The sequence below is a fragment of the Phyllostomus discolor genome, chromosome 11, assembly GCF_004126475.2.
Source record: "Phyllostomus discolor isolate MPI-MPIP mPhyDis1 chromosome 11, mPhyDis1.pri.v3, whole genome shotgun sequence".
Taxonomy (NCBI): Eukaryota; Metazoa; Chordata; class Mammalia; order Chiroptera; family Phyllostomidae; genus Phyllostomus; species Phyllostomus discolor.
The window spans coordinates 3,758,350-3,779,620 of record NC_040913.2 but is presented as its reverse complement, the minus strand read 5'-3'; the positions used below and the strand labels follow the sequence as shown (position 1 = coordinate 3,779,620).

Below are 21,271 nucleotides of genomic sequence, written 5' to 3'. Positions count from 1 at the left end.
TGCCCGTGGAGGTGAAGAGGCAGGGCCTCGTGGGCCAGGGGGCGCCTCCCGACGGGCGTGTCGTAAGGGACTGCCCGCCCTGCAGGGGGCTCGGCCCGGCTGGTCGCTGCTGGCTGCAACTTCAGGCTCTTGGAACCTCCTGCAGCCTCTGAGCCTTTGCCCGTTCTGGCTGCTCTTCAGGAAGGGAGTTGCTTCCCATTCGTGAGAGTCTCTGAGGGCGGGGTGGGGCGTGCAGGTGCGTGTGCTCGCCTCCTGGCTCCGAGGTGGCTGAGTCAGGTAGCAGGCGATCTGTGCTTGAGTGAGCTTGTATGTGTGCCCTGTTCGCCGTCACTCCCGAGAGCCTTTGCCGGTGCCCGCTCTTCTCCAGTGCCCCCCCCTCGGCCAGGGAACACCCCTCCCTGAGCCAGGGAACTCACCTTCCCACGTCCACCGCAGATGCCCCCTCCTCCGAGCAGCTCTCCCTGATGCGCACACTCAGACCCTAGGCCTCCTGGCAGGCGGGATCGGCCACAGCCTCACTCCCCGTTGCTCCCCAGCGCTCTGTGCCCTGCCCTCCGTTCCCTGATTTCTGGCCCAGCCATTCTCGGTGGCCACAGCGCCTCTGGTCCAGCAGTGGTCGGGCGCCCAGGAGCGAGCGCTCCCTGCGGGGGCTCGAGCCCCCTCACAGGGTTGGGTGGTCTACAGAGCGCCTGCCTTTCTCCCGGCACCAACTGGGTCGGCTGCGTTGTTCACCGGTCGGGCCTGGGAAGTAGCACCCCGTTCTCCCAGCGAGGCAGTCGAGGCCCCAGCAGGCCCAGCCCTGGTTCCAGGCACAGACCCGGTGAGAGAGACGTTCCGGAGCTCAGTTCGGGCGCCGGTGGTCTCTTCCCCCGGGCTGCTCTGCACGGGCCGGAGCCTCTCTGAGCCTCAGTCTCCTGGAGTAAAATCAGGTCGCGGTTCGAGCTCCACCTGCCTCGCAGAACCAGGTGAGGGACATGACTGGAGTAAAATCAGGTCATGGTCGCGCTCCCCCTGCCTCCCAGAACCAGGTGAGGGACATGACTGGAGTAAAATCAGGTCGTGGTTCGCGCTCCACCTGCCGCACAGAACCAGGTGAGGGACATGAAAGGCTCTGGATGTGAAAGTGCTCTGCGTTCTAAAGTGCTGAGCAAATACGAGATAGCATTGAGATAGCATTATCTCAGACCAGTCCAGGGCTTGCCTCCTCCCCTCTTTGTAATGTGCCCTTAATCCCCCCCTTCCTGTTAACTTCTTCCCATTTCCTGCAGAGGACCCGAGATACCCTTATCTCAGAGCACAAACAATTACCCCTCGCAGGACTCCGGGACAGATTGCGGTGCATTTTTTTCTTTTTGTTTCTTTCTTTTTTTTTTTTTTTGCCAGACCTTCCCCAGCAATAAGTAGTCTGGACCCTAATCTCCGTAGATTTACAGCCGCCAGTCTCTCAGACTGACCTTTTGGAGCTGTCAGCCACCTGCCAGCAATAAAACTCAGTGACTGTGTCGGCACGCCACGCCCCTCTCCTCTGCGGCCTGTGACACTGCTCACCCAGTGTTTCCTAGCGCTTCTCCTAGGTGCGCGCCGTCCACCTCCTGCTCTCCTCGTCCTCGTCGCCCACCCTCTTCCTCGCCCGCCGGGCCCTTCTCCATCTCCTTTGCCTCGTGAAGCTCTGGTTTCCTCGGTCCTCTCTGTCGCGAAGGCACTTGGGGACCCATGCACGAGAACAAGGGGTCCAGGGCACAGTGCCACCTTCACCTCGAAACAAGGGTTGGTGCCCCCGAGGCCCTCCTCCCCTGCAGGGGGCAGATGGCACCCCTGGGCACCCGAAGCCGCGGTGACGGCGAGCCCGGTGTCTGCCGTGTGCCTCCCGTCGCACGTGCCTCAGATGGAGTGGAGCCGCCGCCTGGTCACCGGAGCTCGCAGGCTACTGCGTGTCTTCGTGCTGCTGTCTTGGTGCTGCTTCCGCCCAGAATTCCTTTCTCCCTTCTCCCACCCCTCCCCCCCACCCTGCAGTGCAGCGGACGCCTGCGTCCGGACGTCCTTCTGTGGGCCCCTCACTGTTTCCAGCCCCCACTCCCCAGCTCACGCCACCACGCCCAGGTCCTTGCCGTCCACTCCCCCCGTCCACAGTGTCCATTGAGTGCCCGCCCCGCCTGCTGCACTGGGCGTGGGGGACAGTGTGGTCCACTCACGTCTGCCACGTTCACTGTGCGCTGCCGGGAGACAGACCCTCCCGCCCTCACCTGCAGCGCCCGGCTGGTCTGCCCGCCGCCTGCGGGAGTGAGCGGGTCAGAGGGCAGCTGCCAGGAGACAGACCCTCCCGCCCTCACCTGCAGCGCCCGGCTGGTCTGCCCGCAGCCTGCGGGAGTGAGCGTGTCAGAGGGCAGCGGACCACGGGCGTGTCTCTCCGCACACGGATGCCGTTCTTCAAAAACACTGACGGCAGCTAAGTCGCACTTGTGGGCGTCTAAGGCCGGAATCTCCTCTGCGATGCAGCTTACGCTCGCTCACTAGAGCCAGCCTCCCAGCTAGTAGTGAGCGTGAGTCTGTGTGCGTGTGGTTTGCGTGTCTCTGGTTTGCTGACCCCGGAGAGCGGAAACAGAGTGGGTGCTTACTGTGCTCTGCAGCCGTCCTCTCTGGCGTCGGTTCTAAAGCTCGGCTGGATTCAGTGACTCGGAAATGAATATTCATGTCACACATTAGATGCTCCTCGGTGTGTAACTGTAAAACAAGTAAATTAAGATTTAATTGTTTATATTACAGAGATTTTTCCATTGAAAATATTTTACCAGGTATAAATTTTCAGCTGACTTTGTATGTCTCAGGATTTGTCTTTGTTTAATATTTATGGGATTTAAGTCACAATTCTTTAAACTGTAACACGTTTCGTAAAGTCAAGTTTACCGTCGTAGCTCACATTGGTGAGATTTTGTGCATGAGTACATATGTGTAAGATGAAAACTGTGTACGGTGTGGTTCACGGAGACCGACGGACTGCCCAACCGCGTCGGTGGCAGACTGCGCCCGCGGGGACGGTCCGCCTGCCGTACCTGGAGGGTCACGCACGACCAGGAACACGTACCCTGCTCTTCTGCAGAAAACCGAGTCTGGCGTCCCCTCCAAAGGTGGCATCACACCACCTTTGTGTTGTAACCCGTTTCAGATCGCTAGGACAGTTCTGCATTTTACGTGGGAGGGTCCCCGAGTCTGCCTTAAGGAATGGAAGCAGACAGAAGCGCCTCTCACCCGAGCTGTCTCCCTTAGGTACAACATCGAGCCCAGCATATACTGCCCGTTCTTCTCCCTCGGCGCCTGCATGGAGGGCCTCAGCGTCCTGTTCCACAGCCTCTTCGGGATCTCGCTGTTCGCCGAGCCGCCCGCAAAGGGGGAGGTGTGGTGTGAGGACGTCCGAAAGCTGGTGAGCAAGCGTCCTCCCCGCCCGAGTCTGAGACGGCCCTCTCGCTTTGTCTGGGGGGCTCCGTTGTCGTTGGGCGGCTTCGCCCGGGTGGAGGGTCTCCCCTTGGTCCCGTTTCACGGGACCCTGGACGATCACTTCCCACGCCGGGCACTGGATGAAGGAAACCTGGTTCTCGGCAGCCGGTCTGTGCCGGGGGTGGATGCCGGCACCCAGCCGCGGGCTCAGTTCTCCGGGAGAGCGTCCGGGAGCCTGCGGGGGCGGGTGTGCACATGGACAAGTGGTGTCAGAAGGAAGACTGGTCACCACTCCCTCCCGTCCCGGCCATGCTGCGTGCGGTCCCTCCTGGCGCTCCCCGCGTCCGCTGCACCGGTCACCTTCCTTCCGTCCGCACCTCCCCGTCTGTCTGCGGGGGCTCTGTCTGCATCAGACTTAGCTCAGTCCTGGGGCTGCCGTGACTTCGGGGGCGACACTTTCCTGGCCCAGACTCCGCCCACCTCCCACTAGGGCCGCCGTGCTTGGGGCCTGAGTGCGTCTCCGTTTTCCTGTGGGGTTTTGAGGGCTGTCGGCCCGTGGCTGTCACGGAGACTTCGTGTGGTCACACGTCTCATGTGCTGTGTCTGTGCCACCACGCTGTGCACTCGCCGCTGTGTTTCCAGAAATGAACACCATCCCTTTGTCCCCGGCTGTGCCCACATGGGATCGTGAGGTGGAGGAACTGGTAGCACGAGTGGGGGCACGGTGCTTCCCCACCCGGGGCTTCCTCTGTCTGCGTGGAACGCCCTTCAGAAACGGCAGCGGCCGGCGGGGCGCAGAGGTGCGGTGGGAGGAGAGGCAGTGGGAGGAAGAGCCGGTGACAGACGGGGAGAGGGCAGCGTGCAGAGGGTGGGGGCGTCCCCCCACAGGACGCGAGCCCCGTCCGGCCGCACCGCCGGCCCACTGCTCACAGCCATCTCCCTGACACGGGGACGCCCCGGGCACCTGGGCCTGTGAACGGACGGACCGTGTTGGTTTTGTGAACACGGGCTTGCAGGAGGTTCTCTGTGGCAGCAGCTCTCAGCCTGTGAAAGGACACAAAAGACTAGAGGGAGACCAGTGGGGGAGCCCCCCCCACCCGATGGAAGCGGTGCCTCTTTCATGGGCTCAGTGCGGGGGTGGGGGGGCGTCAACGGTGACCGCACCGAGCGTCACCTGGAGCCGGAGCTATGTGCTGGCGTTTCCGTGGTCCAGGGCTGCAGTCCGTATGGACGTGTGTTGGTACATTCTGCGACTTGAAGGGGAAACCTCTTTGCCGCACACATTTGCAGCTTGCTCCGGTGGTCTGGGAGCAGTCCGGAGAGCCGGGTTTGGTGCGGCTGTCGCGGGGAACGGGCAGTCGGGGCGAAGGGCCCGAGCAAGGGGGGCGGGCCTCCTCCCACCCCCGGCACGGAACCCCCTCAAACCCTCCGAGAGCTGAGGAGAAAACGGGGCCCGTCTCGAGACGGCTCGGGCGGGAGAAAGCGCTGAAATGTTGGTGTCCGCCGCTGTGCGTGACTCGTCCGTGGGCGGGCACACGCAGGCCGCAGCCGTTGGCGTGGGAAGTGACACGACTGACCGTTGGTGCATGGTGACACACAGAGACCTGGGCCACGCGCTCACACCTGCAGACCCCCTTGCTGTGCCTCGGGCAGACTCGGGTGGGGGTGCTCTCACGCGGCAGAGCCTCTCGGGGACCCTCCCAGGTGACCCGCCCCCGTCTTTTCCAGGCCGTGGTGCACGACGCGGAGGGACTGCTGGGCCACATTTACTGCGACTTCTTCCAGCGGGCGGGCAAGCCACACCAGGTGACGCCCCGCACGCGTCCGTGCTCGCGTGCGCGTTAGGGCGCGCTCCGGCGTGCTCTCCTGGTCAGACGGCGCTAACGCTGGTTACTGGAGGTAGAAGTTTGAAGTCAGCGTAGAATTACAAAAGAAGCAGCATGAAAGCCATCGCACGCGTCTGTACAGGTCACCTCTGTCCGGGTCACGGTAACGGTGACAGTAATGGTGATGGCCGGCACCTCATTAGCCTTTTATGTCGTTTCCTACTTTCGAACGTTCACCTCAACCTGTTGAACCAGACACTGACACGAGGAGGAAACAGGCCAGAGAGGCTAGGCTACTTGCCCTGCATCACACAGCTGGAAGTGCTGGGGTTTGAACCCGAGCATCCCGGCCAGGGCCGCAGCTCCTGGCCACCTCCCGCACTCATCGGTGGGCCCGGCTGCACATCGTGGATAATACCGTGGCCCCCTCACCTGTGGGGGGCCATCCCAGGACCCCAGTGGATGCCCGAAACCACCGACAGCCCCGCCCCCTGTCTGTGCTGATGCACTTGGTGCTGCACACGCACACCTGGGCGGAGTCTGGCTCATCGGGAGAGGGTAACAACCCCCAGCAGTGGGCCGGGCCGGTCAAACCCTGTGCCATAACAAAGCTCAGGTGAACGTGGTCTCCCTCGCACTCTGACGAGGCAGCGGTGACGCTCGTACAGGCACGCCGGTCCGTGCGCCCGGTGGGCCCAGGGTCCCGGTTGCCTGACGCCAAGTCCTGGCCTCTCCCTCCCCGCCTGGACGGCTGGTGGGGGGCAGGGCAGTGACCAGGAGTGCTGGCTCCTGGGGTCCCCCTGGGTGCCCGCCCGGGAGGCAGCCAGCCGGCCTCGCCGAGTGTCCTTGGGTGCGTGGCAGCGTCCCCCGTCTTCCGAGCTGCCCCGTGGGTGGTTGTGAAGAACCAGCAGTAAGTGTAGGTGGTCTCAGCCTGTTCCAGGAGTTGCACAGACCCCTCGCTTTGTGCGAGTGAGAGCTCACCGCTCCGAGTGGTGAAGACGAGGGCGCGGAGGCGTCTGCTCGCTCCGTGCAGGGCTCAGTGCGCGTTAGGCCCCCGCCCTCAGGAGCCCAGTGTCTGTCGCCTCCTGTGAGCTTGTGACCGTCCGGGGGCACGGGCCTCTGCTCCCTAAGGGCAGCGTTCCCAGCACGCGGTGCAGCGCCCGCCCGGCACAGGGTCCCGGAGTGCGTGGACCAATCCACGTAGTAGCTCAGCGTGTCGGTGGTGGTTCTGAAAGGTAACGTGTTAGCACCACGAAGGGCTGAGAGGACTTTGTGTCTGTCACTGCTAAACAGAGTAAGAACAGGGTCAAGGTAAAACTGGAACCCGAGAGCACAGTTTGTTTGATACGGTGGTGTGTGCGCTGAGACGGCTCTCCCCTCGACGCTGCCTAACGCCGCCCTCCGCTCTGCCCCCGATTCCCAAGGACTGCCACTTCACGATCCGCGGGGGCCGGCTGAAGGAGGACGGGGACTACCAGCTCCCCGTGGTGGTCCTCATGCTGAGTCTCCCCCCGTCCTCGAGGAGCGCGCCGACGCTGCTGACGCCGGGGATGATGGAGAACCTGTTCCACGAGATGGGGCACGCCATGCACTCCATGCTGGGGCGCACCCGCTACCAGCACACCACCGGTGAGCCCCGGGGGGCACTTCCACTCCGCACGGCTCTTGGGGAGCCTGCGTTTCACTTTGAATGGGAAGGAAGCTCTTTCTGCAGGAAACTTGACCCTTTGTCAGTACGTTGTCCTGTGGTCGCTGACCCCAGGTGGCCTCACCCTGTCCTTCCAACTGCTGGGCAGCCCAGTCCCTCACGCTGCTGTTCTTCCTGCCGACCCTCCTCCCTGAGGGGTAAGCTCAGGGGTCTGTCTGCTGAGTTTGTGCCTTTGTGCATTTCGTACTTCGTAAGTTTCAGCTGAGGCTCTGTGTGTATGCGAGTACAAGGGGGGGACCCAAGAAAACACCAGAATTATCTCCTGGAGGGCGGCCCTTGGAGTCCAGGCGTCCCCTGCTAGGCAAGTGCTCTAGGACCCCATCAGGATCCGTGAGCCAGCTGGCGGTGTTGTGAGAGGCTGCGTTCCGGCTTCGGTGAATTGTTTCTGAAGACGTAATGCATTTGCCTGTTTCAGGATGGGTGATTTACCAGCATGCCTGCCCACACCATGCTTGGGTGTTCAGCAGTTTCTGACCAAAAACTGCAAGACCCCCTGTGCCCCACCCTCCCTGTTCATCTGATGTCACCCTGGGTGACTTCTTTGTTTCCCTGATGAAACAAGTCCTTAAAAGGAAATGTACTGTCCACGTGGAAGAGGTGAAAACAAAAAAATAGCAGAAGCACTAAAAGGTATCAAGATCGGTGAGCTCAGAACATGTTTTGAGCAGTGGGAAAAAGTCTCATTGGGTGTACTATATCCACTGGAGAGCACTGGAAGCTGACTGATGTTTAAACATGTGAGAGTGAACACACAATTTTTTATAAATGCACTCCGGGTTTTTGGGGTCCCCCCTCATAAATATGTATCTTCTTAGTGCCTAGCACAGAGTAAGTGAATGCATGTTGCCTTTTTTTCCCAAAGTCAGGAGACATATTAAAAGCATGTTGGAAAAGTGTGATGCATTAGTTTTTATTTTTCTTGTGCTTCCCCCTGTGTGAACTCCGTCTTTCCTGCTCACCTGCGCCCGCACCTGGTGGCACGGTGGACTTCCCCTTGGTCCTCTGTCTGCACAGCACGCTGTCCAGTTGGTCTGCCTTCCATCCCTGGCCCGTCGTTCCCGCCCCCTCCTGGTTAACTGACTTCCCTCACACAGTAGGGGCGGGGAGGAGAAGACAAGTGAGAAGACTGTGGAAGGGCCGGACAGAAGCATAAAACGTCACCAAAAGAGTTCTTACGGGATTTGTGGCTTTGAGTACTCTTGCTTTCTGTCTGCGCTGAGGGTTGACTTTGTTGCAAGAAACAATCCATGGATAAAACGAAGTTCTATTAAAAGAAGTGACGGCTGAAAGTTTTTGGTGGTGGAACCCAGTGAATTAAATACAAATGCTATATCAAATGTCAGAATGGTTTAATGTGCATTTCACGTGTAGCTCAGCATAGCTGAAGACAGGCTTGTTTGTAGAGGGTTTGAGTCACTGCTTTACAAGGTGTTTTATCCAGCTGTGCAAATATTTTCTTTTACTTTCGATATACAGGAAAACATGTAGGATTATAATAAACTTTTATGCAAATATGTGCATTGATTTTATAGAAATAAAATATTGATCTAATGAATTAAAACTTATCATAGTTCATCAGAAGTACAAATAAAAATTTTAAAAGAACACGTAAAAAGTAAGATAAATATGTTGATTTGATTCTTGCCAACGCTTTCTTTCTTTTCCCCTCATTTTAGGGACCAGGTGCCCCACCGACTTCGCTGAGGTCCCTTCTGTCCTGATGGAGTACTTTGCCAATGACTACCGCGTGGTTAGCCAGTTCGCCCGGCACTACCGGACGGGGCAGGTAGGGGGCACTGGTGGGTCACGCCGCCCCCCTGAGCTGCGGCGTGGGCCCTTGGGACCTGCCGGCTGACGCCGAGCTCCACGCTGCTTCACCCCTCTGTTACCCTCGCTCAGTGCCCGGATCTTTCTCCGGGTCTTTTTTTTCCTGATGCTCTTTTCCTTTTTGGGGGAGGGGTGGGGGGCGGGGCTAGCCTGTAGAATCCCCGAGGCAGTGCACGATGTGTGGACAGGTAGCTGCCCTCGATGGTACGTGCCCCGTGACATCCTCCTTCCTCCCCGGTGCCGTTTCCTGGGGAGGCACTCTCCCCAGTTCCCCGGAGGCCGCAGCCGGCTGTCCCGCCGCGGAGGCTGCCGGCCTGCCCCGCTCCAAAGGCCTTTCCTCCTCCCCTCCTCCCCTCCTCCCCTCCGCGCCTCCCGAAGAAGTGCGCGCGCTCGGTCTGAATGTCCACGGCGGTTCCTACCACAGAACTGCGTGGCCGTGTTTTCCCAGTGTGCTTAGCATCTGTGTGAGGATACGTCTGCACATTCTTCAGTGTCAAGTTTTGGGTGTAAATAGTGCGTTGTCATTTTAAGTAAATTAAAATTCCGTGAGGTAGGCTCTGAATGAGAAACGCCGTGCAGCGAGCGAATTAGCTGTGCACCCAGCCCGTGCAGCACCGTGGGGCGTGGCCGCGGCCGCGGTGGGGGAGGGGCTCTTCCCCACTCCAAGAACTGAGTGCAGGCCACGGCGTGAGCCGGCCATGCGCCCCTCGGGCCGTGCCGCTCGGGGTGCGGGTGTAAGCGCCCGCTCCTCTGAGAGTTGTCCGCCTTCAGAAGCGCGCGCCTCGCGCGGGAAAGGCGCGAGAAGAAATTAAACGAAGGAATGAATGGAGTCGGAAAAAAGGGCCCAGACCACCTCTATCTGGGACTCTTCTCTAGTGTCGTCCCCATGCATAACCTGACTTGGCCATGCCTGTCTTTTCTGGAGGAATTGATTTTTACCGAACCATTATTGTCAACTGCAGAATAATGGGCGAGTTTCTGGATAATTCATCTGGGTTAGTCTTCCTCATAATCCATTTCAGGGACTGGATGATGGCATTGAATATCAGTGATCCAGTTAGCTGCCTAGTGATCTGCAAAGAATTACTCGGGAAGTTGTGCAGGTTCAGCCAGTAACATGGGTGCCCACACAGCCCATGAGGAAACAGCATGACCCATCCATGGCTCCACATCTGGGGGTTGGGAGTGGTCGGGACCCCTGGTCAGATTCCTCCTTTTGCAGTGAACTGGTCCCTGCCAGCGTCCCAGGCAGCAGAGCAGGACTGGGGAGCGGAGACGCAGGCACAGGCACGGGGCAGGACGGAGGGCCCTTGGGCCAGGACGGAGGGCCCGGCTCGCTGGCGGGCGGCAGAGGGGGCTTCGCACAGGGTGTGCCAAAGGGTTGGGCTCTTGAGGAAGCTCTGAGGGGGGCCCTCAGCCCGTCAGCCTGTCTCATAAACAGTGTGTGTTGAGGAGACCCTGAGGACACATCCAGGTCCTTCAGTTGGGAAATACTTCCTGAGTTTTTACTGTGCACCCAGCACTGTTCTGAGCATCTACGAAGCAGCCAAACAGAAGACACAGTGCAGCGCTCACTGGGCCTTCAGGCTGTGGCGGGGGAGCTGGGCGGGGCGGCTCACCGGGGGGTTCCAGCCCGAGGACGAGGATGGGCTGTGCAGAGGGCTGGGGTGATCCCAGCCGGTGGTGAGGTGCTGGCTGAGGCCAGGGCCGGGGTGGCCGGGGGTGGGGGGCGGGAAAGGGGCCCAGCATGGCCTTTGTTTTAGAACTTGCTCCCAGCCTCAGCGTGCCTCTCCTCCCGCCGCCCACCCCTTCCCATCCCAGCCCCTTACCAGACCACCCTGGGTGAGGGCAGTGAGTTTTCTGAGCTTCTTTCACACTGGGCTTTGCTGCCACCTCCCCCCGTGGGAGCTGTGTGTACTCCTTCTGCCCCCACCCATTTTCTCCCTCGCCTCTGGGGGCAGCTCCTCCGGGCTCCCCTGTGACTTGGGGGCTTTCCGCAGCCCTTAGCAGCAGGATCTCAGGGAGGGCATGCCAGCGCGGAGCTGAGCAGGGGCGAGGGCCGGGCCTGGGGGCGGCAGTGTCACAGGAGCAGCAGAGTCCGGGGCTGTTGGAAGCGTGGCTGCAGGCCCTGGGCCTGGTTAGGGGACGGGGAGGGAGCGGGGAGGCCCAGCTCGAGGTGGGCACGCGCGGCCCTGTTTCTGGACGTGTGGGTGGTGGTCGTCGTCCGTGCGGGCGTGGGTGGGGCCCGCCTGACATCCGCAGCCCGCTGGGCACCACAGACGAGTGGGGACAGTTGGCGTGGCGGTGGCGTGGGGGCCAGGGGGGTGAGACTTGCCCGTGAAAGAAGCAGCAGGCGTCCAGAGACACCGTGTGGTCACCTGGGAAGGGGCCGTCCGAGCTCAGCCATGCCTGGGACCATGTGGTGACAGGGACAGCACGCAGCCCGGAGCTCACAGAGCTGTGTGGGCCCCGGACGTCCCGCAGGGGGGCGGCCCCTGCGCAGGGGCCGAGGCCAGTGTGGGGGACCCTGCTCACAGAGCGGAGGGGCTGGGGCCTGGGTGCCGTGGGGTGTCCCGCAGAGGGCGGCTTCCGTCTCGTTCCTAAACCTTCCGGGAAGAAGAGCCGTCTCGAACGAGACGGTTTCATGAACACAGTCCCAAAATGCCCTTCAAAGCAGAGGAGACAGGAGGAGAGTGGTGAGCTGCTTAGAGTTCCTTCCGGTGCCCGGCTCAGAAGGCGCAGCCGGGGCCGGGGGCCTGCAGGCAGCCGCTGAGGAATTCCAGGTAATCGCGCGGTTCCTCGGAGAGCGGGAGGCTGCCCCACGGCCGGGGACGGGCGGGGACGGGCAGTGCCGGGAGCTCCACGGCCGCCCGTCTCCGCCTGCCGCTGATGAGGCGCCAAGGCCCTTGATGTTTCATTTTAGGGGCAGTTCTCGCCTTAAGGACAAGGGGCTAATTCCCTGAAATTCAAGTCTCATAAATAAATGACCCACACGAACAATAGCAGGATCACATTTCTGTGCTTCGTTTCCTGTCCTGCTTCGCATCAGGAAAGGTTTTTTGGTTGGTTGGCTTTGGACCATCCTGTGGCACGCTCCAGAGAGCTGTCGGTGGGGAGAATGTGTGGGCGACTTCTTAGCACCTGCAGGCGTCGTGTCTGAGGGACAGCAGAGCGGTGGAGCCCCGGGTGGAGGAGTCGGAGGGGTGCTGCCCGTCAGGGCCTCGGCTGCGTCACGGCTGTCAGAGGTGACAGGCGCCAGGGGTGCGTGCTGGAGGGGTGGGCTGTCTCAACAAGCTGCGACATCAAAGCCGAAGCAGGTTATTGTAGGCTAATCTTAAGATCTCTGCCACAGGTACAGAGGGAGTATGGATTGATTGGGGAGCAGTTCGTGTGAAGAAAGTGCCTGTTTTTAGACATCACAAACTCAGTGTGAATCAGCACTCTGATGGCGTTCCCCCGCAAGTCGGCCGGGCTCGGGCGGCTCTGGGGTACCTGCCGTGTCCGGGGAGCTGGAGGCTGCCGTCTGCCTTCTCGGTGCCTGTGGGCTCTGGCCTCCAGCCTCGCCCCTGTGAGCCCGAGAGGTGCGGGCTGTCGTGCAGAACAGAGGGCACTTTCCGGGCAAGACGGTTGCGGTCGGGAGAGCCACGTCCCGGGACCAGCCCGCACTGCGCTGGGGTGGGAGCAGAGAGGTGGGGTCCGGAAAGGCACAGGCTGCGCCATGTAGTTCTCCCGCGCCGAGGAAGGCCTGCTGGCAGGGAGCCAGGGCCTGGCCGCTTCTAATATGCAAGGAGAGGGGTCAAGTCCACGCCGCAGTTTTTCCAGCGTGTCTACGGCTGAGCCTTGACCTGAGCGTCACAGCCGGCTGGCAGCTGAGCGGCGGCGCAGAGAACCCAGGCACAGGGTCTTCCTTTGTGGCCTCCCGACGGCCGACCGGACCCTCGCAGCAGTCCCGGTTCTTCCCCTTTCCCTGCCAGCGCCCCTGCCACCACTCCCTGGGAAGCGGGAAACCCTCCCCGGGGCGCCGCACTCTCCCGGGGGCGCGATCCCGGTCCTCCCTTAACGCCCTCGGGTGCAGCATTGGGGCACGGTACACGGAGCCTAGGGTTTGCCGCCTTAACCACGCGTAGGGGCCCGCCCGGCCGGTGGTACGGAATGGCTTCCGGTTCTGTTCCCGTTGCCGCCGTGTGTCCACAGACCCTCCTCGTCTTTCAGACCGAAAACTCGGTTTCCGTGAAACACTGACTCCTCTTCGCCTCCCTCCCCAGCCCCCGCAGTGTCCGCAGCCCCCGCAGTCCCCATGCACTCGCTGTCTCCGACGTTGACCTCTCTAGGCGCCTTGCCTGAGCGGAACCGTGCGGTGTTGGTCCTTTGCCCCGGCTCAGGTCACCCAGTGTCATGTGTTGAAGGCTGACCCCTGTGACAACACTTGTCAGAACTTCCTTTCTGTTTAAGGCTAGACAGTATTCCATCGTATGTATGGGGGGGCCAGAATAAAACCAGCATTTATTTATAAGAAGTTGTGTATTCTTACACGTTGAAGTTTCAGCCAGCTTCAGAGGACTCTTCATTTGATGCAGCACGCCTGTCGAGATATTTTTTCCACTGCTCAGAACGCTCCTTGAACTCATTGGTTTTGATGTCTTCTAGTGCTTCTGCCGTTGTTTGTCTCACCTCCTCCACGTGGACCGAGTGTTTCCCTCTGAGGACGATTCTCACCCGGGGAAACAGAAAGGGTCGCTCGGGTGAGAGCCGGTGGACAGGGAGGGTGGGGCCGCAGGGGTCACGCTGGTTTTCGGTCAGACACAGCTGCACACTCGGCGCGCTGTGGTGCGCTCGTACGTCACCCGTCGTGGAAGGGGCAGACACGTTGCAAGAGTCTTTCTTGTTTGCGCACTCCTGTGGGTGGGCACTCAGGGTGCTTCCACCTCTTGGCGGCTGGGAGTCACGCTGCTGCGAACCTGGCTGTACAAACACCTGCTGGGGTCCCTGCTCCCAGGGGCTCTGCCTGTGTGCCCAGAAGCCGATTGCTGCTGGCTCACGTAGCAATCCTGTCTTAGACTTCCTGAGCAGCCGCTGTGCTGTTCTTCTCCACAGTGACTGCATCTTTTACACGCCCGCCTTGTGCGTAAGCGTTCTGGTTGCTCCGCATCCTCGCCAACACTTGTTATTGTCTGTTTTTTTTTTATTGTAGCCATCCTAATGGGTGTGAGGTGCTGTGTCTGTCTTTATCACTGTGGCTTTATTGAGTTTTCTTCTAGTCTTCAAAATCTTGTCTATTCGTGGGGTTTTGTGTTCTTTCATGTATATTTGAGAACTAACATTTAAAAAAACAACTCTGATTAGAGTTTAGTTGAGGTTACATTAAATCCATGGATCAGTTTAGGGTGAATTGATATCTCTGAATTTGGACTCTTTCAATCCTTCAATGTGACATACCTTTCCAACTGTTAAGTCTTTTTAAAAGTCTTAAAAATTTCTTTCTACAGTGACTAGCGGGGAGTGAGGAGGGGATAATGGGGAGAAAAGGTGAAGGGTTTACAGGAACAATTTAAAAAAAAAATGTCTTTCTAAGGGTCTTACTCATCTTTTGTTAAACTTAGCTCTTAGGTGCCTTACCTTTGTGAAATTGTAAGTAGTATATTTTTAATTTATTTTTATTTTTTAAATTCTATTTATTTTTAGTTTCTATAGAGAGGGGAAGGGGAGAGGGAGAGAAACATCAATGTGTGGCTGTGTCTCACACACCCCCTACTGGGGACCTGGCCCACAGCCTGGGCATGTGCCCTGACTGGGAATTGAACCAGCAACCTTCTGATTCACAGGCCTGCACTCAACCCACGTAACTATACCTGCCAGGGCGTAAATAGTATATTTTTTAAGTGATAATTTATAATCGTTTGTTGCTGGTGTTTAAAACTGCAATTTATCCATTTTTGTATATAGACTTTTTTCCAACAACCTTGCTAAACTTTCTCATTAGTCAAAACAACTTGTCTGTAGGATTTTTAACGTTTTAACTGGACAGTTACTTCTGCTGCAGATAATGGCCGCTTCCCTTTTTTGCATTTATATCGTCTTTGTGTTTTTCTGGCCCCACTCAGCTTACGAGAAGAAGCTGTGAGGTGGGCACGGTTTGCTTTTACTTTGATTTTAAAGGAATTTAAAGGATTTTTCCACTGTTTTATCATAAAGAAAGATGTTTCTTGTAGATTTGGTGGATCTCAGGAAAAGGAAATTCCTTCCTGTTTCTAGTTTGCTAATTTTTTAAATGTAATTATTAACAGGTATCACAATTTATCAGATTGTGTATGCATCTCTGAAGGTAATTGGTTTGTTCTCCTGATCTCTTAAAGCAGGGAATGTGCCTGCCAAACGCTAAGCCACCTTTGCGTCCCACAATGAGTAACCTTGGTCCTGACTTCTCGTTTTTTAATACAGTGCTGGCTTTAGAGTGCCCGTAGTTCGTGCATGGAGGGTTTTGCATCTGCACTTGCGAGAGAGGTGGGCTCGTGGCCGCCCGTGGCCGTCTTGCTCTTGGCCGGCGTGGGAGCTGCGTGCACTCGTGGGTGGAAGGAGCTCGTGAGGGCGCCTTCCCCGTCTTCTCCGCACCGGCACGGCGCTTTCATGAAAGCGCAACGACCTGTTCCTTGAGACGTTGTCGGAACCCGTCCATAAAACCACCCAGAGTCTGTTATTTTCTCTGTGGGAACGTTTTTTAAGTGACTGATTCCTTAACAGTCAGGAGTTTTGGGGCCTTCTTTTCTAATTAAGTAAGCTTTGCTAAAGTGTAATTTTCTCGAAGTTTACCCTCTGAATCCAAGTTTTCAAGTTTATTGGCATAAAGTTATTTATAGCATTCTTTTATCCCTCAAATCCTGCTCAACGTGTGGTTATGTGCTTTTGTGCTTTTCATTCCTAATATTCTTTCATTTTTTTTCTATTAATCTTGGTAGAAATTTGTCTGCTTTCTTGGTATTTTCATCAAACTAATGCTAACTTTGTTTATCCTTTCTGTTTTGTTTTAGTTCATTAGTTTCTGTATTATTATTCCCTCCTTCTTCTTTTTCTGTTCTTTCTCTCCCCAATTTATTAAGGTGGACACTTAGCTAATTTTGTCCTAACACGTGCATTCAGATCTTTGTATGTGAGTTTTCATTTGCAATGCTGAGCTTTGACTGCATTCCACGACCTTCCTACAGAGTATTAGCAACGTAGCTAATTTCCGTTGTCACCTTGTCTTTACTGACTACCGGTTAGAAGAAGTGTGGTTCAAGAGTTTCAAGCCTCTGCAAGGGAGCTAGTGGTCTTCCTACAGTTGGTACTGCACTGGTCTGACTGTTACTGATTCTTCGCAGTGTGTTGGTATTTATTTTACGGTTTTGTGTGTCATCACTATTTGGAAATGTTTTATTTGTTCTTGAGTACCCTGTATATTTTCTAATTGGTCTGAATTTTCATACAAATCTCTTAAGTCAGTGTTAAATTGTATCGTTTAGATTTTTGCTACATAACCAATTTGCTTGGCCAGCAGTAGCTGACGGCTGAACATCTTCCTCCAGGATCGATCACAGCTCTATCATTTCTCCCCTCCTAGTTTTTTTTAATTAGGAGGGCCGTTTGGGGCAGGTTTCGGTTCACGGAAGAGTGCAGGAGAAGGGACCGAGATGTCCTGTGTGCCGCCTGCCCCACACCTGCCCCACACCTGCCACACACCTGCGCGCCCCCCCACTACCCACGTCTCGCACCCAGGTGGCACCTCGGTCACCCCTGCAGCGCTGACCTCTCCTGTGCTCATCGCCCACAGCCCGTCATCCCTGCCACGGTCCCCGCCCCTGGGGCGCCAGAGCAGGCGCGGGTGACCCTGGAACCCGCGGGTGTGCAGCGCGTGGGTCACCTACGCACACTGTCACACAGACCCGAGTGGTGCTGTCAGCGCGCCTCCTCTTCCTCAGGGTCTTCATGGCGTCTCCTTGCCTCCGGCTCCCTGCAACGTGAGAATGTGGTGCCCGTACACGTAACACACAACATGCGTGCTGACTGTTTACTGTGTTACTCCTGGCAAGGCTCCTGGGCAACAGTGAGCTGTCTAGTAGCTGGGGTTTGGGGGGTTACAAGTTGTACGAGGCCGCTGACTGGGGTCGGTGCCCCTGCACCGTGTTGTTCGAGAGCCAGCCGTGCTTTCGCCGCCCGGGATTAGGAGGTCATCCCACCCGCTCTGCTCTGTGTGGTTTGAGAAAACTTATGTGCATAAATGTACAGAGTACTTGCATCTTCCTGGTGCACCTCTGATTGCCCTGAGTTTCTCGGTGCTTTGTCTCGGAGGGTGTTTTTCAGGAATAATTCTGCGGCCTGAACTGCGTCACCACCAGACACAGCCGCACCTCTTGTGCACTGCTGCCGAGAGTCGCCTCTGGAGGGCTGCTCCGGTTGCCCGGATGTGGTTGCGTAACAGATAATAGAAACGAGCACTGTTGTATGTGTCTTTTATGTCGTTGTGTCTGGTAATGTATGAAGTGGGTCCGCAGCTGCCCATACTTGACAGAAGCTGAGCCGGATGGCTGGGGGATGCGCCCGGGTTCGCACAGTAAAACATGGGGTGTCTGGTGGGTCCTGCCAGTGACGGGTCAGGAGATCGCATAGTTTCACGTCAGAATCCCCTTAAGGGTCGTCAGACTTGCTAACGTCAATATTATACAACATTGTGGGTGTTTTCTTTTCTCAGTCTTTGCTACTGAAACATTCCTTGACACGGTGGGAAACGGCCATTCTTCTCATACAGCACGTCTCACGGAGCCACAGGCCCTTTTCTACAGTGGTATTTTTAGGAAAATTCTAGCGCTCTCATTTCAGAACTGTTCTGTGCTGCATCATTATAGGATTTAGTCTGTTGCCTTCATGTGTGAAAGTCAGCCCAAGGCTACAGCCGCTTAAGATCTATTTCCAAGGAGCCACGGAGCCTTGTAATAAATCTTCCCCTGTCATTCTCTTCCAGGAGACATGAATGAGGATTGAAGGTAAAAATTACAGTGTGACGAGAACTAGATTAGTTTTGGCAGGTTTAACTTGTTTTGAAACTTTTCTAATTTTCCGTTTTAATGCTTCTCAATTAAGTCTAGACAAGAGCTTTGAACTGGGAGGCAGAGGCAGGCCCGACCTCGGCCCCAGCGGCGCACTCAGGTGGGCCGGACCAGTCGCCAACTCCTCTGCCCCTTTCGATACAATTCAAGTTTCAGAAATTAAAAATGAACGCCTTCATACTTACCTCAGAAATCTTAGTCGGTCAAATTTAATAATGTGTACAAACTGTGAACATGGTATTACAGGAATTTTTAGAGAAAAAATGGAACCTGAACCTCTTTCACTCATTAAAGTGTTCGGTGTTGAACCCTGTAAAACGCAAAGCACTCTGCTCCTTCCAGCTGTTGGGGAGCAGTTCGAGAGAATGTGGAAGCATCTCTAAAGGTTGGTCTCACATCATCTTAGTTTGTTAGAAAACCACACTGAGAGTCAGGTTAGTGAAAAGTAACGTTATCTCCTACGGGTTTCGCTGTGAGAGTGCCTAGAAAGGTGCCTTCTGCTAGGAGTTGGTTGATGAATGGATGAGTAATTGGTCGGTGCTTTTTGCTCATAGTGAGATTTACCACTTGCATATCTTACCATTTAACTTCCTTTGGAATATGTGAATATGCATTATATGCTCCTCAGACCCTCATTCACTGTTTGTCGACGGCCTGCTTAAGCCTCAGAGGCAGCAAAGCTCACAGATGAGCTCACCCGGAATGAAGGTTGCACTCAGGGCCGCCGTGTAGCTAGCACGGCCGGAGCCTTCGGCCGGCGCGGAGGGGCGGTGGCGCAGAGGGGCTGGTGCTGCGGATCTCCGTCCTTTATTCCGGGGGCCCGCAGGGGGTGCAGTAGCGAAACGTGTCTCTTTTTTTCTTCTCAGTGGTAATTTTAAGGAAGTAAGAAGGTCTCCTAGAATACAAGCTCCTTGGGAACTGGGATTTTTTTCCTCTGTTTTGCTCATTGACACGTCAGCTGTGCCTGTCACACAATTGGCGGTCGGCGAATGTCTGTTGAGTGAACTGTCCTTTGGCCGAAACCCACTGGTACCCACAGACGTCGGCCTGACAGCAGCCAGACAGACTGCCGCTGCTGCTCTGCGGCTTTCCTGGGGGGTGGGGGGGGCAGCCACCCTCTGCAGAGCTTTCCCGCCCGGGTGTCCTGTGGGAGCTGAAGCCGGGCGAACGGCGTTAGTGATGGGGCTGAATGTCGGGGGCATGGAAAGCTGGAGAGGGCGCCGCTCCCGAGCCCACTCCAGGGAAGAGACAGACAAAACCCCAGCCCCTCCTGAGCTCTCGAGAGCGCTGAGGTCCTCATCCCGTGTTATCTCCTCAACGAAAACACTTCAAAGTTGTTAGTTGTAAACCACAATGAAACTCTACTCTTCTTTCACTTGATGTTGTTCTCAACCTTCCTGCCTCACAAGCAGCGTAGTGCAAGGACTTGCTAATGAAGCAGCTCACCGGCGCCCGTGCCCTCTTGTCTCTCCAGGCGATGCCCAGAAACATGGTGTCCCGCCTGTGCGAGTCCAAGAAGGTCTGTGCCGCGGCCGACATGCAGCTCCAGGTACGTGCGCACCTTTGTTCCGGAGTTTTCGGGCCTCTTTCAAAACACACACGTAACTTTAAATTCTTGCCAAAGCTACACCTTTATTATAACAATTATGCTTCTAAGACATCTTTCATCTGAGTTCAAAGAACTGGACCAAAATTGACTCATTTGATCCTCACACAGTCCTTACGCAGTAGATGTGAAATTAGGTTATTTTCTGTGTGCAGTCTGGGAAATCAAAGCTTGGAAAAGTGACATCATTCTTTCTAAATCGTACATTTTCAGCAATGGAATGATCTATTATTCATTTTGTGTCTTCTTTAAAATGTTGTGATTTTAGATGCGAGGTTTCCAGAGGAATGACTGTTAGTTTTCGGTGACATTCAGACCCAGGTTCCTGGGTCCCCAGAGAGGCCCGGAGCACGGGGTGTCGGGGCTGCGCGACACCCGGCCCCCCGTCCTGTGTGCCTCCTGAGCTGGCGTGGCGGTCTCACGCTCCCTGCCTCGGACCCCGAGAGTCACGTAGCCGACGCACCTGTCTTTCATCTCAGGCCTCTCCAAATCGTCACTTCACGGTGACCCAGTTACCTGTTCAGAGGAGTGGCCACTTCTTAACTGCTTTGTAGATTTGTAGAACTCAGTCCCTAGAAAGCAGCGAAGGAGCTCTGGTTTCGTGGTGCCTTAAAAATACATTCCAGTGAAGAAAACACCTGCCAGACAGACAAAATCACGCTTTACAGTTGATGTACGTTACTTACTATCTGTTTACATCAGTGTAATTAAAAATGGATTTCTGAATTGTTTGAAACAGTTAGCATTACTTGGAAAAAGTCTTTTGACTTGCTGATCATTTTAGTAGAAGTCTTCATTTAAAAGCCTTTTATTTTGAACAGTTGTTTCAATGATGTACTTTTAAACTGGCAAACCGACCTTCCCCTCCTACTGCTCTCCGGACAGAATAACCCCCGGAGAGAGGGGAGAGAGGGAGAGGGAAAAGGGGAGAGAGAGAGAGGGAGGGAGGGAGGGAGAGGGAGAGAGAGATTGATTCTCGTCCCCTGTCTCAGGAGTCCCTTGTGCGGAGACCAGCAAGGGTGGGAGGAAGTGAATTGTTTCAGACTTCTAAGGGGTATAAGCAGTGTTTTAACATTTGGGAGCGATTTTTTTCTTTTTACAGTGCATTGTTTTGCAAATAGGCTCTTATTTTTCTGTGGCCCCAAGGGTCATGGTCCCAGGCATCTGTGACCCCCTGGCTGAGCAAAGAGGCTCATCCCTTTAGAGTTGTTTCATCAACAAGGGAGCATGAAATACAGGCATTTATTTTACTTTGCTCTGTTTTCATAATTTAAAAATAGAAGTCTTCTATACGTACGCCTTTGTGTGTGTGTGAAAGGTATAATCAAAAGAAGGAAACTCTTGAATTTTTATTTGTTTATAGATTGTGGGAAAAGAATACCTACCTCAGTTGAGGTTGGAGTTTAAGAGTTTTAATTCATAATAATTTATTCTGTTAGAATACAGACAAGTATGAGTAATTTTGGCTCCTCTGATTGCTTTATGCATTGTTATTCATTATAGAATATAGAATTGAAAGAGCTATATTTAGCTATATGTTTAGATTACAAATTAGAATAAAGCAATATTTATATTTAGGAAATGTCTGTATTTTTCTAGGGAAGGTTTAAACTTGACTTTATAATTTAGAACCATAATTCTATATCTAGATGAAGCCAGAAGCTAGAAGTCATTTAAATTTTTTCTTTTATCCAAGCTAATCCTCATTTCTTTCAAGTCAACAGCTGCACATTCTCTGTAAATTCCATTTTTGAGTCAGAAAGATACGTATCGGAACCAGAATTGCATATCAGAA

General features: G+C 55.4%; 1 protein-coding gene across 2 annotated transcripts in view; it reads left to right on the top strand.

Moving 5' to 3' along the window:
* Positions 1 to 21,271, top strand: part of LOC114508689 (mitochondrial intermediate peptidase) — an 81,899-nt gene that overhangs the window by 27,413 nt on the left and 33,215 nt on the right. For both annotated transcript variants that reach the window (XM_028526718.2, XM_036011204.1), the window contains exons 11-15: positions 3,265 to 3,418; positions 5,161 to 5,238; positions 6,683 to 6,887; positions 8,643 to 8,752; positions 19,345 to 19,419. In XM_028526718.2, the coding sequence (XP_028382519.1) occupies positions 3,265 to 3,418; positions 5,161 to 5,238; positions 6,683 to 6,887; positions 8,643 to 8,752; positions 19,345 to 19,419 (622 nt within the window). The remainder of the gene's footprint in view (positions 1 to 3,264; positions 3,419 to 5,160; positions 5,239 to 6,682; positions 6,888 to 8,642; positions 8,753 to 19,344; positions 19,420 to 21,271) is intronic.